We start from the raw sequence: 20,669 nt of genomic DNA, 5'->3' as shown, positions 1-20,669 counted from the left end.
CTTCATTTGGGTTGCAACATTGCGTTGGAATTTGTTGGGGTTTTTTGATAGACTTCTTTAAACTTTCCACTGAAATAGAAAAATCATTTTTAGAGGTCTTAAGTTTTTGTAAAAGCTTTTTATGTAACTTGGGTCCTGATGTTCCTCACTTAAGGTCTGCCAGTGTGGTACATTTTTGTGCATGTTTGTTGCAACAATGTTTTTAAACTGCTCTTTCAGTAGCAATTTGTAGCCTTTAACTAACAAACTCAGCATTTATTAAGAGAAGGTGAATTGAAAGTGTCTACTGGGTTACAAACTGCTACTGAAGTGGCACCTGGGCATCTAGGATATCGAGTGAGAGAAAGAGGGTCTAGTTACTCCAGAGAATCTTAAAAATAAGAGAACTTTATTAAAAAATATATTCAAAACAATTATAGCGTTTTAACCATTTCCTATTATTTTTCGTATACCATTTAGTAACTGCTTCTCATAGTGCATAAACCTCAACATTGTTTTTGTACAAAACATGCCTGTTTTTAAAAAAGAAATGAGCTATGGTTATAGCAGCAGTAATTCTCAATAGAGTGTGAATTAGTAGGCTACTGATGCACTGTTCCTTTTGGCCTTATTATGTGGCCAAGGCATGCATCAATAGCCTACTTGAAGCATATTTTGTTGTGAATTATCACTATAAATAACATTGAATATGTCTTATTACCAGTGCCTACTGGACAGTTTTTCTATTTACTTTTTCTTAAAAAGGACTGTCTCGCCCCCTTCCCCCCCCTAATTTTCTTTAGCTTGAGAAAGTGGTGGCCACCAGTTCCTTTAACTCTATTGGGGTTTTGCTACAGTTACTGAGAATGAACTGAAAGAAGAAAAATCCTATTATAATAACTCACTTGAAATATTACAATTGTAGGTTGGCCTACATTCCTATTATAGCAACCAAATTTAACTCAATATTTGGAATACATCTTGTTCCAAACGTAAAAGATTCCATATGTGTTAGCATGAGAGCACTTTTGAAACTTAAAAAATTGTATTTGCTTTACATACCTTGTTTTGTGTTAGCAAAAATACAGTTTAAAAACAGGGCACACATTTACTTGTCAATATATAGATTGTTTCCTTTTGATAGTAGTTGTTTTTGTAAACCGTAATATTGATATGGGATATATTACTTTATACATGCAGTAGCTACTTTGTAAAGAATGACTTCCATCTTTTCTCACCCCATTCCTTTTCTGCTGGTTACATATTATAAAATCAAGGATTCATTTTCATTGATCTATCTGGAGGGACTATTTTTATATTGGATTTTCTATAAACTGGTCTTGAAATTGCTTTGAGTGATCAGATCTCTGTAGCATGCCCTAAAATTTGTATTTAAAAAGTAAATGTGCAGCTTTTCCTTAAAATATTATGAAATATAGTAAAAGTTTATATTGTAAACTGACATCCAGTTCTTGTTCTTCCTTGCATTAATTACCCCAAATGAATTGCTCTACAAGTCCTCTCCCTCCAAAGTGCTCAGCCATATCCTCTATCACACCACATGCTAACATGTCTTCCTTTGTCATCCCACCACTTCTTAACATGACATCTAACTAACATGGACAAAAGCAAGGAAATGTAGAGATAAAACTTTGTTTCTACTGTATATTGGTGCTACAGACGTTAACTGTTTGCGTGATTGAGAGTAATGGCAAACTATCTGGCCGAAGTTTTAATTTCCTTGATTGTATGTTGTGGGTTTTAAAAGAAAAAATTAAGAATATTTTAAATATTTTTATCTTTAAAAATATAACAGCTCTGTAACTATAACAGATTAAATTATCATTTTTAATTAAAAAGGCACTTTTGATGATTTTGGGAATGAAGATTGGGAGTTTCTATGTTATTGCTAGTATATATTGTGTTAGTACATATGTCCGCTGATGCTTTATGTATAATTATAAAGGACCTTATTGTTGAAAGTGAATGAAGGGTCTTGAATTTTGAGAAACCACTTTTTTCATAAATGGAGTACTACTTGACTTATTCCTATTTTATTATATTTTATTAAATACTTTCCTCTCTTTCAGTTATTCAATAGCAAGAAAGGACATCAAAGAACTAGATGTAAACCTATCAAAATCTGATCTGTCTGCTAAAAAAGGTATATTAGAATAAGTCTTCTCTGGTTTCAAAAACAAATCAGTTGTGTAATGCAATATTGAACCTTCTGCTGGGATGTGACCAGACTTAACTGCTTTCAGTTTACCATTGGAGGTTACAGTGAATGCTAATAATACTGCTATATACTGTATGCTACGACTTAGCATTTTAACAGTGCTTTGCTAAGAAGCATTGGCAGCTATTGCTTCATACTTAAGATGGTAACCAAGCTTCCATTATAAGTCTGATTTATTTGGGGAGGGGAGTTCCCTCTCTAAAATCCACCCAAGTTATATTGGCCTCCAAATTGGTAGGATATGCGTGGACTTGAGGTAGAAATATTCTACTGAGTTTGAAGTACCTTTATACACAGGATTCCTGAATTATGGCACTCTAAAAACAGAGCTTTTCACTAGAATTCAAAAAGTCTCCTTTGTTATTGTTTTCCTTATGGAGGCTTCTTAATGGAAAGAGAATTTTACCTCCAAAAGTAGGGAAGGGTAGGGAAGGACTTGTATGTCACAGGAGGGCTTGCCAAGCGAGGGCTTGTCCACAAAGAGTCTTCTGCAAACCACAGGAGGTTCATCAGTTACAGAAGCCAGGGAGGTATTAGTGCTCCCCAAACCTTCTACAACAACACTGAGCAGGTCCTTGGTGTTCCCACCCCTATCTATTTTAGGTACTTGTATGGCCCCCGTTACTGTAGTATCCAAGTGCCTTACAGTCTTTAATGTATTTATCCTTACGAACACCTGTGTGAGCAAGGACAGTTATCCCCATTTTACAGTCGGGGAACTGAGGCACAGAGAGACTAAGTGACATGCCCAGGATTACACAGGAAGTCTGTGGTGGAGCTGGAAACAGCTTGAGTCTCTAGAATCCCAGCCTAGCACCGCTAATCATTGGACCATCTTTCCTCTGCTTCTTCCACACTCCCCAACCAAAAATCAGCCTCTCCTGCTCCCTGCCAAATTCCTGTGCCTCACAGGTTCACAAGCTTGAGTCCAAAAAGACTTACTGGGCCACTGATGCAGGTACCCAGGTGAAGCCCTATTCCACCATCCCAAAGATCTGCAGGAGGCTGGCTGTATTAAGTGAACATTAATGAGCGTGAGGAAGGTATACGTTAGTGAGTCTCAGGGAGTTGGGAGGGTATGGGGGAATCTCCACTCTGCTCCCCAGCCCCATATTGGGAATAGTTTAAAAAAAAAAAAAGCAATATCCATACAAAACCACTAAAATTACAGTGTGGATACCTATCAGTGGGTTTAGATGTGTATTGCCTTAATAACATTAGAGTTTGAAACAAAAAATCCAAACCCTAGAAACCAAATATGTTCATAGGGAAGATTGCCTTGCTTGAGAAATACAGTCATATTGCCTTAACTCAACCCCCTGGGGATGCTCTGAGGGGAATAAAGAAACTTCTATTATATTGTCACCCATAACAATTTATTTTAAAACCCTACAGTCATACATGATCCATACTGAAGAATTATAGGCAAATGGGCAAACTGAAGGCAGTCATTCATTCCTTACCATTAAATGTCTTATCCTACAAAGTGCTGAGCTCACTCAAAGCCTCTCATACAAGGCACATATGCCTTGATCATGAAATTAGAGCACTAATACTGTATTAAAAGAGCAAATGATAATGTGGTGAGAAATCATCACGCTTGGCATAAGAGACATGTATGTATGAAGCAAGTATTTCAACCAATGTTTTGTGATGCTTGTTTCTGATAAAATTGGATGTAAGGTGAAGATGATAACTCTGCCCTCAAGGTGCCTGCCTAAGATAACATCGTACTTGTCAAATAGCACCTAAGTTAACTCTGAATTCCATGGATTTCCAGTATTTGGGTTTTTAATCTAACACTCTTGAAAACTAAAATCTGCTCATACTGTGAAGATGTGCTTGCAACCTTAGGATGGAGTTAAGTTTTTGTGTGGGGATAAATGATAGTATTTAAATTTTTAATTAACTTTTCACCACCTATTGACAATTCACCTCTGAATTTTCCTCCCCACTTTCATTATAATTTGAAAAAAGAAGAAAAATGAGGAATATTTTGTAATTTACATCATTTTGAGTCTTAGTACCTTGAACACTAGACATTTTCCTCTGTAGGGTTACAGGAAGCAAGCACTTTCTTAAACACAAAAGCTGTTCCTGATAACTGGAAAATGGATATGAGTGAAATTCTGGAGTCCTCCAGCAGTGATGAGGAAGATGGAGCTGCTGCAGAGAGTGATGAAGAGGAAGACAAAGTGGAAGAAAAGGAGGAAGAAGTAGTGGTAAGTCTCTTTTTATATTAGAAACAATTATGCAGTTAGAAATGGCAGATACAGAATTTAAATGTCCAAGGACATTTTAGTTACCAGATTTGTGATCTCAAACTTGGCTTACTCACTTTTGAGTTTTCAGACCTGTTTATCCTCCCTTCACAACTCTCTTTAGTGGTATCTGTGTGCAACTGCAGATAGTCTGCCATTATCCAATGCATAAATCTGAGACAAATCTCAGAAATAAATCAGAAAACATTGTTGGAGAGGGTCTGGGTAAGAAATATGCAGATAGAGAAAGGAAATAAAAATTAAAATTTGATACATGTCTGAATAATAACCTAGTGCTGATTTAAAGTATAACATGTTTCTAAAATCCAAGATCCTCTTGAATGAAGAATACTTCCCGTCAGAGAAGGTACTAAAATGCCAAAATAAAAATATCGGCATAGTAGAGGAAAGTGGTAGGTGGATGGATTGTGCCCTGTTATAACTTATTTGTTAGCTATCTAAGAACCTCAGAATCTTACGCTAATTATCTTTGTAGACAATATTTCAGTAAAGCTTTCTTTAAATATTAAAATGTTTTAAGTTATGGAATGGTAATGTTAGTGTCTGTTTAATATATGCCTTAAATTCAATACAAGTGTCTGTGTCACAGAAGTATTGATAAAATGATCCAGTTACTCAGTTTCCATAAAGTAAAGCATCATCTGTCCTTATGTCATCAAAAATGAATTTATGGAATTTCCTTTAATTTTTATCTGGTTTTAAATCTTACAGAATTAGATTTACTTGCAAACAAAATATTTCTTTGTAAGTTTGTGTACCATACATGGAACTAGGAGATTCATTATATAGAAAAGGAAAGTAAACTTTCTGTTTTTAAAGAGGGTCAAATATCGTTTCCCTTTCACTTCCCCTGTAGTATGTGGTTTTGTCACACTGAAAACAGAATGGCTGTTCATACTTGGAGGCAGGCTGCCTACAGTGTTGCCATAGTAACATTCTGTTGGTTTCAAGTGAGCATGCTCAGGAAAGAGAGGAAGATTTAGCAGAGGCTTGGCAGCCTGCCAGTGAGGCTTGCCAGATGCTTTGAAATGGACTGTCTCTTTCTTTTCCTTTCATGTAATGTCTGATTTTTATATGGAAGAGAATGTAAGTAATGCTATATAACTGCGGATGTCGTGCAGTGAGAGAGAAAGAAAGCAAATATTTGGAAGTCAGGATGAAATATGTCCAGGCACTGGGCAGATTAGGTAGAAGGGAAATATAACCATTTTTCAGTTGAGAGAAAATGCAGCTCATAGGTAAGGAGTTTGTGTTTTAATCTGAAACGTTAACATTTTTCATTATTAAGAATGTGGATTTGACTTGGAGTTCAAGGTTTCTGATTTGCGAACAATGTGGTATAGCATGTAGCCAAGGGTAAATGTTTCCTTGTTTAAAACAATAAAATAAAAACCTATTTTTAGACATTAATGTTGTGCCTTAGTAATAGTGTTCTGAAAAATGGAGTAGTTTTCCATATGAAAATATTGATATGGTTAGATAAATGTGAGGATGAATGTGCATAGAATATGAAATCCCACTGGTTTTTTTCCTCTGTATGTAGTGATAAGAATTGAATAGGCCACATTTTGCAGGGTGTGAACTGTTGCAGTCTGCGTTGATCTGTACTAACGTTTGTTAAAATTGCATACTCCCGGTCAGTTTTGGGTTTTTTTGTTTTTAAAGAAAAAAGATGGCTTTATCGGCTTCTGGTATAATTTTTTGTGTCATTTTACAATGGATGTTGTCTAAAAGTGCAGTATGCTTCAAACAAAGAAGGGGGAGGGGTAGCTTTGTTTAAAAACAAAACAGCATTCCTATAAAACAAATGGGGTTTTCATTTCTGATTCTAAGAAAATAATCTGTTGATCAAGGAAAGGGAGGTAAAGCATTCCAGAGATGTAGATATGTCAGTAGGAAAAGCTGTAGTATCCATTGTTTCCAGGTGACAAGTAGGGATGTAAAGATAAAGGGATCATAAAGCTATCTAGTGGAGCATAGATATTTTTTTTTTTTTTTTTAGATTATCTGAGCAGAGCTGTCATTCTCGACCATGAAGTCAAAATCTTGATTATTCTGTTATAATAGTCTAATCTTAAATATTTAATTGTGGGCAAAGCTCAATATTTCTGCTAAAGAGAGAATTTAGGAATTGTGATTTTTTTTTTTTTCTTTAAGGGTTTTCTTCAAAACGTCACTAATCTGGGATGCAGACCTAAGGCAGCCAATGAATAAAAGACTGTTGCCTTGGCTATGTATGATTATAAATATTGAATCACTCAAATTTTAATCAAGGTCAAAATAACCTCATTCCTTCTTCTGTCAGAATATCCTTCAATGTATCTTCTGTTTTGGGACTCTGAGTCACTCTGTTCTATTTTTTTAAAATTTACCATGGTGGTGCAGTAATGGCCTAGCTGCCAACAGGCATGGAAGGCCTTTCTCAGATAAATGACATGGAGTCCCCTTAACTCTGCAAATATATATTTAGTACATACCCAGCATATTGTCAGTCAAATCCAAAGGATGGTATTATTATGGAGTCAGAACAGTTGCTTGTGATTATAGAACCTAATGTAGTTGCTTGTGATTGTAGAACCTAGTATGTTCTCACAGCTGGATTAGGATCCATAATTTTGCTTTGACACACTGTAGGTTTTTTTTGGTTTGGTTTGGTTTTTTTGTGATTGATTTGGTAGTGGTGCAGTACAACGGAGTAATTTAGGATAAGCACCAAGGTATTGTGGTGTTGCTGCATAGTCTTTTCAGGATCTGAGAGTATGGGATCAACATGGTGGTACCCAGATGATTATCTCTCCTGTTGGAGATAACTTTATGAGTGTGGAATTCTTTACAGTTGGCAGTGCAGGAGGAAGATCTGGAGATAGCTTTGGCATTGACATCTGTATTAAATTTTAGAAGAACATTAACATGTATCATGTTGCAGAATGAGTTTCTCAAAAGATTAAATTTATGAGACTTTTTTTGCAGTAATTTCAAAATACTGCATAGCAGCCCTAAGTTATTGTATTGCTTTCAACTTACAGTTGGATGCTTATTTAAGTAATGAAACTGACTTTTTGTTACTATTATTTTTGCTTTTCCTTTTGGTTGAATAAGGTAATTTTTCCCATTTGGAAGTGAGTGGTTGGTTTGAATATAACCACTGGTCTGTTGGCTATAACCTTTTGTATTCAATTTGTAAATTTAAAAATCTGAAGTACGAGTGTGCTAGATACATATTCGGATGTAGCAGCCATTCTGAGGATAAATTGGAACTGAAGGTATAAATTTGAAACTCTTCTATATCATTGTCTGCTTTGAAAACATTCCAGAAGCTAAAGGTCTGTCTCTAATATGCATGTCTTATTAAAAATCAAAAATATGTACAACCATATTATTTCTTGTACTTATACTCTTCTGTCAAGGAAGATGGTAATGGCTAGTTGTTTACCAGTAAATAAAAATGTCCAATGATTAACTTTTTCCTTGTCCTGTGTTTAAAGGGGAGAGTGCCTGCAGGTTGCAGTTTGATCTTTTGAGTCTGTTTGGACATTCTTCCTGTGGACAAATCAAGCCCTGTTCATGCATTTCGTTAAAATATATATATATATTCCTTTTGTTGAGTCAGAAGCAACAAAAGGAATTCCTATACGTCGAACGTATGCATTTGATTTTATGTGTAGGATTCGGAGAGTTACAGTAAGACATAATATTAAATGATGATTGGATCAAAGGGCAAGTGCTTTGGAGGGTGGGGCGTTGTGGGAAGGGAGGAATGGTGTATAAGGCCCTCAATGTTCAGGTTTGGACAGTGTACCGTGACTGAATTTAACTGCTATTGCCCCTGAGGAGGTAGTGTTTTTGTTTTATTATCCCTTTGGATTTTTCATCCTTTTAAATGTTTAGAAGCATGAAGAGTTAAGAACATAAAAACAGTGCTAGCTAGATCGCTCCCTCAGTGTTTCCCACTCAAGAGGGATTGGCTAGCAGACCTGCATCTTTTTCATGGAGAGTCTTCCTAATGGGAGATATTGCAGAAGCTGGCCAGTTCACCTCATGGGAGAAATGGGGGGAACAGGTCACCATGCTGGCCATCCTTTAAAGGTGTCTGTCTCATATGAGATCAGAAGTAAGTTGTTTTCCATTTGAAAATGAAATTTTGGTGCCTAACTCGCTTCCTGCTGTTTGAAAATAAGAACTGCAAGTTCCAGGAGGATGTGGTGGCAGAGGGTGGGCTCTGTTCTTGGGGCAGTGGCAAGCACCTCGTCAAACTCCTTGTAACAGGGGCATATATTTTTAGGTCAAATTATAGATTTCTTGTCACGTGAATTTACTCTATTGAAATCTTCAACTGGGGGGAAAGATGGTCCATTTAAACAATGACTCTGAGGAGTTTTTTTCAAAATAAGACACGTTCTAATGAAGTCAAATTCCTAAATGCTGAATCAGGAGCGTGGTGTAGCATGCACTTTTCCCAACACCCTTCAGATCTCTGTTTCTCAGAAAGGCAACAATATACTATAAGAGATAAAGTGTAATTAAAATAGAAAAGTTGCTACCTAGAAAGTTTCATATGATACTTCCAGATTTGCAGATATATATAAAAAACGGATGAAGTGTTCATCATTTTCCTGTGTGAAATTAGTTGTTTGGTCAAAGTCTATTTCCCAATGGACAGGTATTTGCATCATAAATATCACCACAGTTGGCACCCTTGTTGGCACTCTGAGCAGACAAACCAGTGACTGAATGGGCATGATGGCTGGACTACTTTTTAGCCTATAGAGGAGGTGTCATCCAGTTAGCACTGAGTCACGTCACTGCCCACCAGCAGTGCAAGAAAGCTTTCTCTGCTATACCTGCTCTGTGGATAAGTAGAGGATTTCAGTCCTAAGGATTTTCATTCCTGGACCTTTCACCAGCATTGAATTTACATTGGGTGGGGGATGAGGGGAGGGGAGGTGGAAATATTTGAAACCCATGAATTACATTTTAAAAATAGAGATTTGGGATTCTTGTACATGACTAGCGACTTCTAATGCTGCTTCCAAATTGCCACTATTCCCAGACTTCTCTAATGTGTAAATGATTTTCAGAGGGAAGATAAAAATGTTATCTGAAGCAGTCCATCTCTGGTGTCAAGTGCATGTGTTTTAAGGTAGCATATAAAATCTGACTCTAAAAATTGCATACAAGAATATCACAGTTCTCGCTGAATAGTTTTGAAAACAGCTTCCTTAAGATACATGGATTTACATAGCAGGGTAAGTAGCCATGATAAATGTAATACCACACAATATATATTTAAAAGTGACAAATTCACTAATCTAAATTAACTCATTTGTCCAAGATTTCTGATTACTGTTTGAGTTTGTGGTTTATAGTGCACCCTGTTGTAAAATTAGACATTTTATTTACAGTTTTCATTTTCAAAGTTCTATATGAACGTTGTAGTCTTATAATACCCTTCTGAGTTACCTATATTATCCCCATTGTACAGATAAGATGAGGCAGAGAGACGTTAAAAGATTGAAGGTATGTAGCAAATTGTCAAACCTGTAGGGTTCTTGGTTCCCATTCTTCTGTGTAGAGCACCAGATCATGCTTCTCTCTACCTTTTCATTTGCCCATCATGTTATGAGTTTTTACAGGGAGAGCCCCTCTTATAAAGGAACTTTGCAATATGAGTAGAACTAAAAACTTAAAACAACTGTTGTCTTCAGTTGGTGTCAAATTGCAAGTTGTTGCAGTAATTTTAATCGTTTAAATTGTCTTTACTTCATCAAATCCAATATCAGAAAGCAAATCTGTGGTTGACAAATTTACATGTAAATTTAAATTTACTAATTTAATTTAGTCTCTAAACAACTCTAGAATAATTCAATTACAATAACTTGTGGACTTGTTTTGATCTTACTGTATTCACATTCTTCTGAGCCTTGGTTACCATATCATATTGTTCTGCCTCCTAGATTGGTTCTATTTTCCCTTCAGGAAGTTCATAGTGTGGTTGGTCAAGCAATAACACTAAAGAAAAAGTTTCAGAGTAGCAGCCATGTTAGTCTGTATTCGCAAAAAGAAAAGGAGTACTTGTGGCACCTTAGAGACTAACAAATTTATTTGAGCATGAGCTTTCGTGAGCCAAAGCTCACTTCATCGGATGCAGGCATCTGATGAAGTGAGCTGTAGCTCATGAAAGCTTATGCTCAAATAAATTTGTTAGTCTCTAAGGTGCCACAAGTACTGCTTTTTCTTTTTACTGAGGAAAAAGATATTTATGTATCTTAATCTACAATACTGTAGTCTATATATTGTAACAACTTGAAATAGCCAAAATTTTGAAGGATTTTGATATCGATCCTGAATTAAAGATTCTGTAGTCTGAGCACTGCTACTCTTTTTATATTAAACTGTCCATGCTCTCAAAGATATTAATGTCTGAAATTTTTCTTCATTTTGGACAGCAAACCAGTGGGCTTCTTTGTTTTGGGTTGGGTTTTTTTGGTCTGTCAGTTCTACGGGTTAAGACCAACTGAGTTGGTTACAGTTACAAGAGCTGTAACTTCTGGTTTGAAGAGTAGGCAATAGGCCAGGATGTCAGGGCTATGTTTCCTTTCTCATTTGAATCCATAGAAGTGTTCAAGGCTGACACAACTATTGCTGAACATATGGGGCATGAAGCAGGGCACACTAAAATCTGTGGGAGTTGGCTGTAGACTTCTGTGGGCATTGGATCAGGCTCATAGTGATTGTTTGCTTTGCGAGCTCCTACACTGTCGGGTTAAATAAAACACATACATGATTATTAGCAATACAGGGATTAAGAAAGGTACTCTGAGACACAGTGGGGTAGGGGTGTATAGTTTACAGAGAAATCATGTAAGTATTGTTTGTTTTGAATAACTGCAAATTATATCTAACTGTCATGATGGAAAAAAAATTTAGTAATTTGACCAGATTTTTTTTTCAACTTAAACCCTCACAACATTTTTTGGGCTCTTGCTACAACTAAGAGCACTCTGACCAAGCAGAATAGAAGTATTCTGAATTAAAACCATCTTTACTAACAGAAATATTTAATTAAAATAAAAACTCCCTGTGTTGCATTTGATTATATGTAACGAGTGAGCAATAAATATTTCAGTTCTGAACTCTGTAAATTAATTTAAGTGGCCACTTGTGAACAGGTTTGGCCTCTTCTTTGAACTAAATCATTAGGCCTCATTCACCCTTGATTAGAGCCTCTTTGTGGAAAAAGGATGTAAATGAGAAACTAAACTACTGTGGAACTGGAAATTTTCACAGAAAATTATTTTCACAAATTTTATATATGAAATTCTGAAGCCTTCCAGTGAAAATATTTGGACTTGAGAAGAGATGGGATTGCTGCTTGGTATGCAGCATTCCTGCTATCTACCACAGCGAGTGGCACAAATGCCCTGCTTAGAAGTGCAGTGTTCAGGCTACCTACCAACAGAAATATCACTCTCCTCAGTGGTGGCAGGTGGTGGCAATGGCATTTCTGAGATGCTGCAATGTTCATTCAGGTTCCTTCAGTTCTTCTTTATCCTGGAGGCTGCAGCAGGAGGAATACGGGGAGAGAAGCCAAATACCTGCTATTCAGCCAAAGGATCTCTATACCATTCAGAAGAAAGGAGGTGACCATAACATTCTGGGGAAGGATGCCTTCTGGTTAAGGCACTGGAGTAAGACTTGAGGTCTGGGTTCAGTTCTTGGCTCTGCCACAGGCTCCCTTTGTGACTTTGGCCAAGTCACCATGGCCTCTCTGGCCTAGATCCATAAGGTGCCTAGGAAATCACAGGAACAACACTGTGATCCACGAAGCCCGAGTTAGGTGCCTAGACTCCCTATACAGTGAATGGGCTTTAGAATGTGATCCACAAAAGCCAGCATTCTACGCGGGGACATACCTAAACTAGCCCAGGGGAGATGCCAACTAAAGGAGTATGTCTTGCTTCCTGCCCCTCTCAGGAAGGTAGGCACCTAACTCGAGGCTGCAGGGAGGTGTCTCTCTCTGCTTGTGATCCACAGTTGGGAACCTTCTCCAGGAGTCAGGCAGCGTAAGTGCCGAAGTTGTTTCTTGTGAGAATAAGTTAGGTGTCTGCCTAACTCCACCCAAAATAGCAGGAGGAGGTGGCAGTGGTGATGCCCACCTTATCATCTTTAGTTCAGTGATTAGAGCACTCACTCGGGATGTGGGAGACCCTGTTCAAATCCTCTCTCTTGGGAGAGTGCTCTAACCACTGAGATGTCGGATATTCTGAAGAGGGGCTCCCTCAATTTTTCCTGTTTAAAGCTTTTGCACCCTGTATAAATAATTAGTCATTGGAGCAGGGTACTGGGCCTTCGGTCTCCCACATCCCATGTGGGAGCTATGACCACTGAACTATAGAGTCACTCAAACTCTCTCTCTGACCCAGTGACTCTTATTATTTATACACAGTGGAACAGCCAACAGGAGAGACTAAGAGCGCCCCACAGTAGAATATCCCAGGGGTTCTCAAATTTCATTGTACCACAGTCCCCTTCTGACAACAAAAATTACTTCACAACCCCAGGAGGGAGGACCAAAGCCTGAGCCCCCCTGAGCCCCACTGTCCTGGGTGGGGGGGCCAAAGCTGAAGCTCAAGAGCTTCAGCCCCTGGCAGGGGGCTTGTAACTTGAGCCCCTCCGACCAGTGCTGAAGCCCTCGGGCCCCAGAAGTCTAAGCCAGTCCTGGTGACCACGTTCAAAGGGGGTCCCGACCCACAGTTTGAGAACAGCTGGAATATCCCAGAGCTAAATGGCTAGAATACTTTCCTGAGAGGTAGGATTCAAATAGGGGTCTCCCTTCTTCCCGAGTGGCAGGGGAAGAGAACTTGGGGGTCTCAGGGTATGTCTACACTGCAATAAAAAACCTGTGGCACAGAGTCTGAGAGCCAGGGTCAGCTGACTTGGGCTCAGGCTGTGGGACTAAAAACAGCAATGTAGACTTCAGGCTCAGTCTGGGCTCTGAGACCCATCCCCTTCATGAGGTCTCATATCTCAAATTCCAGCCCGAGCCTGAACATCTACAGTGCAGTTTTAGAGCCCTGCAGCCCAAGCCCTGCAAGCCTAGGCCAGCTGTGATCATACCCTGGGTTTTTTATTGCAGTGTAGGTATACCCTCATGTGCCAAATGAGTGCTCTAACCACTGTGCTAAAAGTTATAAGGTGGAGTATTGCCGCCACCATCACCACCACCTCCTGTCAGATTTTGAATGAGACCTTATCTGGTAAGTGGTCTCTTAAGCACATCTACTGGACTGGGCCCTTGTTAGGAGGGCAAATGCTGATCTTCCCCTGGTTTGTATAAAACTCTGGATGCCTCGACACCTAGAATGAGGCTGCAGTGTGTGTGCCTCGAGGCAGAAACCATCTGGGACGCGGGACATTTACTCTGAAAATATAGGTGCTTGGGTGAGTTTAGGCCCTAACAGGGTTCGGCGGGAGTTCTGTGGATTGCAGTGCAGCCTGAAGCTGGGACTTGTGTGCCTGTGTACCTTTGTGGATCTGAGCCTCTGTGCCTATATTCATCTGTAAAACAGGAATAATAAAGCTTCCTTTGTTTTGTCTATTCATACTGTAAGCTTTTCAGGGAAGGACTGTCTCTCTCAATGTGTAACATCTAGCAAAATGGGGCCCCAATTGGTTGAGGCGATCATGACAGAAATAATAATTCATCCCTCCTCATCTCTCAGGAGCAAGGACATTCCCTTAGGGACATTAAGTTCGTGAAGCCTGGAGGGCAGTTGATAATTGAAATGAAACCCTGTTTCAGAACAGCAGGTGATGTCCTGGGAACCACTTGCACCCAAGATACACAGAGAGGGGGTAAGGATAGCATATAGATAGCCTAATGTGAAATGCTCTCCAGAATCAACTCGTGAGTCTGTTTCACCTGGTCTGCTATCCAGTGATTGGCCAATTTGGTGCATCGACTGTCCTAACTCTTCCTTCTGTTTTCCACGCTCCCCATGGATAGTCACTTACTTGTCTTCCTTCTCCTGTTCCCTTGGGATGTACAGTTTTTCATCTTTGCCTTTTGTTTAACTTCAGGAGAAGATACTGAGAGACTGTTATTATTTAAGTCTCTGCTCATGGAAGAGCTATTTCTAACCTACAGTTTCATTGTTTTAGTTTTGGGGACATGTTCACAAGAGTAAACAGTTCAAGGTGGAAGTGCTTCTGAATTTTGAACATCTGTAGATATCTAGCATTTATAGTGCTTTTTATCCATAGGTATAAAAACCTTTTACAGTAAATGGTGAGATCTATTAATTGCAATGTTAAGATTGCACAGTTTAATTTTTTTAAAAGCAGGAAATATAAAAGCTAAGGTTCCTATGCAATAATAAATATGCAACATTGTCTGTGTGAGTCTATTGTTAATTTCATAGCTTACTTATATTTCTGTTAAATGTACACCTTAGAATATACAGGATGAGCAAAATGGCCACTATAACGTTATATAATTTTGTGGGTTGGCATTTAATTTTCTTGTTTCTTTTCAAAGAAAAATCAGAAGAGAAGAAACACAAATTCTCTCTGCAGAATAATGTCAGTATTTAAATGGCCCTCACTGGGCTCTGGACATTACAGCTCATTGAAGCCAGCAGGATGAAGAAGGGGTGAACTAATACCAGTACTTCACAGGAGGCTGTTTTTTCAGTTAACAAGGCAGTGGTGTATCAGTTTAGCTTGCAATGGCTCTATTTTCACAACAGAAAATTAGGAATGTAATTTTATTAAAATGAAAGCTTAGAATTTGCTGAATGCAGACCAAACTAAAACTGAGATCAGTGACCTTTTTATTGCTTCCCCCTTCCTCTCAAAACTGCTTGTGATTTTTCTACTAATGATACAGTAGTGCAGCTTCATTTTTGACTTTTTTCTATACATCTTTCCTTGGTGACAGGCACTTTTGTACAGACAGCCTCACCAGCAATCCTTAAGACTAGAATGTGGCATACATAAGACGTTGCAGGGAGCAAGACCTCATTAGGCTCTGCTAAAATCTCAGAATACCACTGAACATGCTCAAAAGTGATTTTTTTCTCTTAACTTTTATTTATTTTAACATTTTCCCTTTGAACATAGCAAAGGCTTTACTCCACATTGTGGACTATCCAACTCAAAGTTTAGGTGTATTTATCTGTGGTCGCAGTGTAAGAATAGTAGAGGTAAAAAGAAAACAGGATAGATAACATACATTCTGCTGTTCTGAATTATATAAGTGACTCCTGAGATGTTTCCAGAGATGACCTCTTTGAGCTGAGACCAAGCATGGAAAGTTTCATTCCCCAAGGGATTTCCTTCCCCTCCTCCCCAAGAAATGTATGAACATCTGAAGCTATAGGGGCTGTTACAGTGGAAACCATTTTGCACCCTTGACTATAGTTTTACTACTGGGGAAAGCTAGAATTCATGTTAACTGCTGTGGTCTTGTAAATAACACATTCAGTATTAGATTTTACTGTATGACATCACATAATATATTAGTGCAGGCCATGTCTTACTTCTTAGTCTCTTTTTCCCCTAATGAATTGAGAATCCCACTGCTCTGTATTTTCTTTTTCCCCAATTGAGATTCCAGTTTATGGGGTTTTGAACCTTCGGAGGGGAACCAAGTTAGTCCTCCTCATCTTATTTAAACTTTTGTTCATTTGTGTGGCTAGCCCTTTCTGATTGGTTTATTTTCTGGATATCATATCTTTATATGGGTGAACAATTCTAGCTTGGCTTTTTTGTGCAGATGAATGTTTGGGATCTGACTGTCCCTATGCATTTAATATTTTCAATATGTCTCCCTTTGTTTTGACAGCCTGAGGAAGAGCTTGATCCTGAAGAGAGGGACAGCTTCCTCCAACAGCTTTACAAGTTTATGGAAGACAGAGGTACTTCATAACTTAACTTATTATCTCTTGTGTACCAACCCATTTAATGTGTTGTATTATGGTATGACCCTTGCATCAGGGAAACATGTATATTACAATAACTAACCTGATACAGATGAAAACATTTGTAACCATTTTCAAATGGGGCAAGTCTTCTTTTGTCAGATGCTTTTCAGCGTAACACACAGAGTAAAAGCAGACCCTGCCTAATTGATGTTTGGTTTTCTGTTGTTGTTTGGTGTGTTGGGTTTTTTTAGACAGTTCTTGATGGGCTAGTACCAAAGTATCTCTGAAATAGCCTCTGAGATGGTGTCCCTCTATGGCAGCTGTGGCTGGCAACTCTGATTTGGAGGATAAAAACACTTCGAGACTTGGCCCTGGGCTGTGGAACTTTCAGCCACCAGAAATCTGGAAATGTGCCATTTTTAAGTGTTGTTGCAAAGCTATCCTAATCACGCACAGACATTCTGCTAGTAGTGGAGCACCAGTGACAGTCACCTGGAAAGCAACCTAAGCGATCCAACTTGGCTCAATAGTTAGAATAAGGAAGATTTGCTACTTTTCTCGACAGAATTAGCCCAATCTGTTATATACATGACACTTAGATGCTTATAATGGCAAAGAATATATTGGAAGTGCTGCAGATCCCTTCATACATAGTACAGTGCTTTGCCCTCCTCCCAGTTTCACCCGCCTTACAACCGCAAATTTCAGTGGCTTATGCAATACTAGTTTTCCAGTTTTAGGGAGGCAATCCGTTTGAACACCCCAATCTTTTCTAAAGGCACTGAAGCCAAAAAATAGGTTATCCTTTCAGCAAATAACAGTGCCCACATATTTTATGCTCTGAAATAGCTGTCTTTTTGAATATAAAAAGTTTGCAGACTTGTTTTGATCAATAGCAAAATTGAAAAAAATGTACGAATAAGACTGTACTTTCTTTAGAGACTTCTGTTAAAAATTAGCAGCTGTTTTCCACAGGGCAGAAAATATCTTTTAAAATTTTCTGTAAGCACCGTATGTACTAAAAACTGCTATTTGACCAATTTGTAGATCCCCAAATTGCCAGGCTCCAAAATGATTCCATAGCAGTGGTGACATTACAGCATAGTATAGCAAAGCACGTGTGGTTATATCTGGATTTAAAAGGACTGGGGTTGAGAGGAGTAAGTTTAGAATCAGTTACATGCTGAATACCTTCTCTGCCCTTTGGTGAACCAGGAAAGAGTGCATAAAAGTTCATAAAATGTTACAATAATCTATGACAATAAATGTTGATAGAAAAACATACAAAAGGGAGACAGACAGACTATATTAGTTCAAACAAAATGGTTTCACAATCTTTCAGTGTAATTAAAAAAAATATATATGGCAGGACACCATTTTAAGTAGGCTGGTCTTCTCTTTAATAAGATATTTTCCAATCCATAGAGGCTTAATGGAGTAGTACCTAGCCTGTTCAGTCTTGCCATTTGCCTATCACAAATATATCAGTGGGTCATGTATTTGTTATGGCAGGCTTTTCTGGAGTTCATCCAGCATCACGTTGAAGGCCATGCCATGTGGAATTAGCACTCAAGGGGGGAGGGGAGAGAGAGAAAAAATAAGGAGGGGCTTCAGAGAAAAGTGTCATGTGTAAGCAACACTAGCTTCTTTATAATATGGTTGTTCTACTTCTGTTGCTGTCCTTTCTCTTCTTCCTTCATTGGGGAGTGTCACTCTGCCTCAAGTGCAGTTAATCCAGGAAACAGGGAGAGACTGTGTAGGCGGCCATGGGACGGGGGAAAACAAGGAAAGTAACAGAGCAGTAAAAGTAAAGACTCAGTCCTCAGACAAACTGATATTGCTTAAAGATAGTTATTCATGGAAAAAAGGGGGCTTCCTTTTCTACCTTGGCAGGGAAGAGCAGCAACTTCATCAATTTTCAGCCCTTACCCCTGTTTGTTTCTGGCCTCCTCTTTCACAATTAATAGATTCTCGTTTCCTACTTGATTCCCAACTCTTAGTTTAGTTTCATACTCTCTCTCCACAGAAATATTTTTCTCTCTTGCCACCTTTTCCACTATTTCACATTCTGACCCTTTAATTTAATTTTCTACTCCATGTCCCCTTCACCCAAACATTTGATGATCTTCTCTTTATCGACTCCCACACCCTACCATTTACCAGGCTTTCCCTTAACAATTCCGATAGGCTGCCCTTCCAAGTTTTGGCTGCCCTTACCCAAACAGCAGGGAAAACATGGAAGGGAAGCCAAAACTTGGAAGGGCAGCCTATCAGATTGGGTTTTCCTGAGAGATTTGAGGAGGGTCAGAAAACCTGTGTAGTTTGCAGACCAATGATGCCAAACGTTATAATAATCCACCTAGAAATCAACCAGATGTTGACATCAAAGCTGAGTATGACCATTGGTTGGGAGCAACTGACTTGGGATGCCTTTTTATGGATAAAAATATTATTACAGACACTAATTTGAAAAATGTACCAGCAATCAAGTGTGTGCTATGGGATGGAAGAGAAGTTTGCTCATCTGCATGGCAACTTTATTTATTTGTATTCTTATGTTAATTAGGTACTCCTATCAATAAACCTCCTGTTCTGGGCTACAAGGATCTTAACCTCTTCAAACTTTTTAGACTTGTGTATCAACAGGGTGGGTGTGACAATGTAAGTGTCAAATTTTTCTTAAGCAAAACATCTATTCGTATTCTTGAAAATTATGGTTACAGTTCTAGTGTCACAGTAAATTTCGTTCTTAATTTTCCTGGTTAACGAATAAAACTTACTTTTCCAGATTGACAGCGGTGCTGTATGGAAGCAAATTTATATGGACCTTGGCATTCCTATTTTGAACTCAGCTGCTTCCTACAATGTAAAAACTGCTTATAGAAAGTAAGTTATATCTTATTAGGTGATTGAATGAATGAATGGTTTTATAAATATGGAAAATCTTAAAAGTGGCATGAACGCTTTATTTTGATGGCTCAGGAGTTGATATTAATAGACAAGTAAGTATTCCACATTCTCTTGTTATGTTGCTACATTAATTTTGCCAGATTTTAAGAAGTTATTGAAAACAAGGGCCGGAGTTCTGCAGTGAGAGTGGTGCTTGGCATCCTCCACTTCCATTAACTACAAAGGGGAGTAGAAGACTGCTGGGCACCATGTAGGATCTTGCAGTTGCAGTTTCTTAGAACAGTGCTTGTTTTAGGGCAGGAAATCTCCATTGTTGGCTTGTGGGATTACTGTTTTGGAATATAGCAATGAAACTGCTATACAATCAGTTTGCAACTTATGCTTAACACCATGGACAGACTCTGTCCTCAGATGTGCACACATTCTACTTCCATTGAGATTTGTGATAGCTGCATGCTATGGGCAGAACTTTGCATTTATTTGCTCCAGACTTTTAAACTTTCTGTACAATGTAGCTAGAAATAAGTGTGTTGCAGAAGGTATCAGAGGGGTAGCCGTGTTAGTCTGGATCTGTAAAAGCGGCAAAGAGTCCTGTGGCACCTTATAGACTAACAGACGTATTGGAGCATAAGCTTTTGTGGGTGAATACCCACTTCTTCAGATGCCTGTGTGTTGCAGAAGTAATCTTTCGAACATCAGTGCAGAGATTTTGTTTATATCTTTATCATCTACAGATCTATGGTTTTCAGACACACTTTGTTAGCTATAAGAGTAGGAGAAGTGGTGGTGACCACTTGAGTTAAGGCTGTATAAGCCTTTTCATTCTAACCCCTGATGTTCAGTTGTATTTTCATTTATGATTCTTACATTTTCTGGACTAAATATGTTTCAGGCTCACTTTCTAAGTAAAGTGGACTTTTTTTTCCTTTTTTTCTCCTGAAAGATTGAGCAAATATAATTCAGCATTTTGAGCTCTGCATGTGGGAAGTAGGGGGAATGTTTTGCCCAGTGCTGAAGAACTTAATTTTTTTTGTTTAAGAAAACAATCAGAACAATTGAGCACTGAGTTTGTGTGGTTGGCACCAGTATCAGGAATTGCTTAGGTTACACATGCAACATTAACTCTCACTGTTGTGCATTTGCAGTACAAAAATCTTTAATGACATGGTCGCATTTTGTTTCTCAAATACAGTATGTCATATGTTTTCTAAGCCTTAGATTAATGTGTATTATCTCTTTTACAGTTGTTTATGCCGGACAGCTCATTAAAATAATACATTTGAAAAGTACACAGCAAACTATTGCTGATTAAATAAGAAGAAAATTGAAAATTTG

At 38.3% G+C, this 20,669-nt stretch overlaps 1 protein-coding gene across 6 annotated transcripts in view; it reads left to right on the top strand.

Moving 5' to 3' along the window:
• The window catches only part of ARID4A (AT-rich interaction domain 4A), a 62,998-nt gene that overhangs the window by 23,037 nt on the left and 19,292 nt on the right, over positions 1–20,669 (top strand). For all 6 annotated transcript variants that reach the window (XM_077819560.1, XM_077819557.1, XM_077819559.1 and 3 more), the window contains exons 10-14: positions 2,070–2,143; positions 4,274–4,440; positions 16,346–16,418; positions 18,991–19,085; positions 19,213–19,310. In XM_077819560.1, coding sequence (XP_077675686.1) covers positions 2,070–2,143; positions 4,274–4,440; positions 16,346–16,418; positions 18,991–19,085; positions 19,213–19,310 — 507 coding nt within the window. The remainder of the gene's footprint in view (positions 1–2,069; positions 2,144–4,273; positions 4,441–16,345; positions 16,419–18,990; positions 19,086–19,212; positions 19,311–20,669) is intronic.

This window comes from Eretmochelys imbricata, chromosome 6 (genome assembly GCF_965152235.1).
Source record: "Eretmochelys imbricata isolate rEreImb1 chromosome 6, rEreImb1.hap1, whole genome shotgun sequence".
In the NCBI taxonomy this organism is placed as follows: Eukaryota; Metazoa; Chordata; order Testudines; family Cheloniidae; genus Eretmochelys; species Eretmochelys imbricata.
Note: the sequence above shows the minus strand (reverse complement) of the source record. Positions and strands in the feature narration are given on the sequence as shown.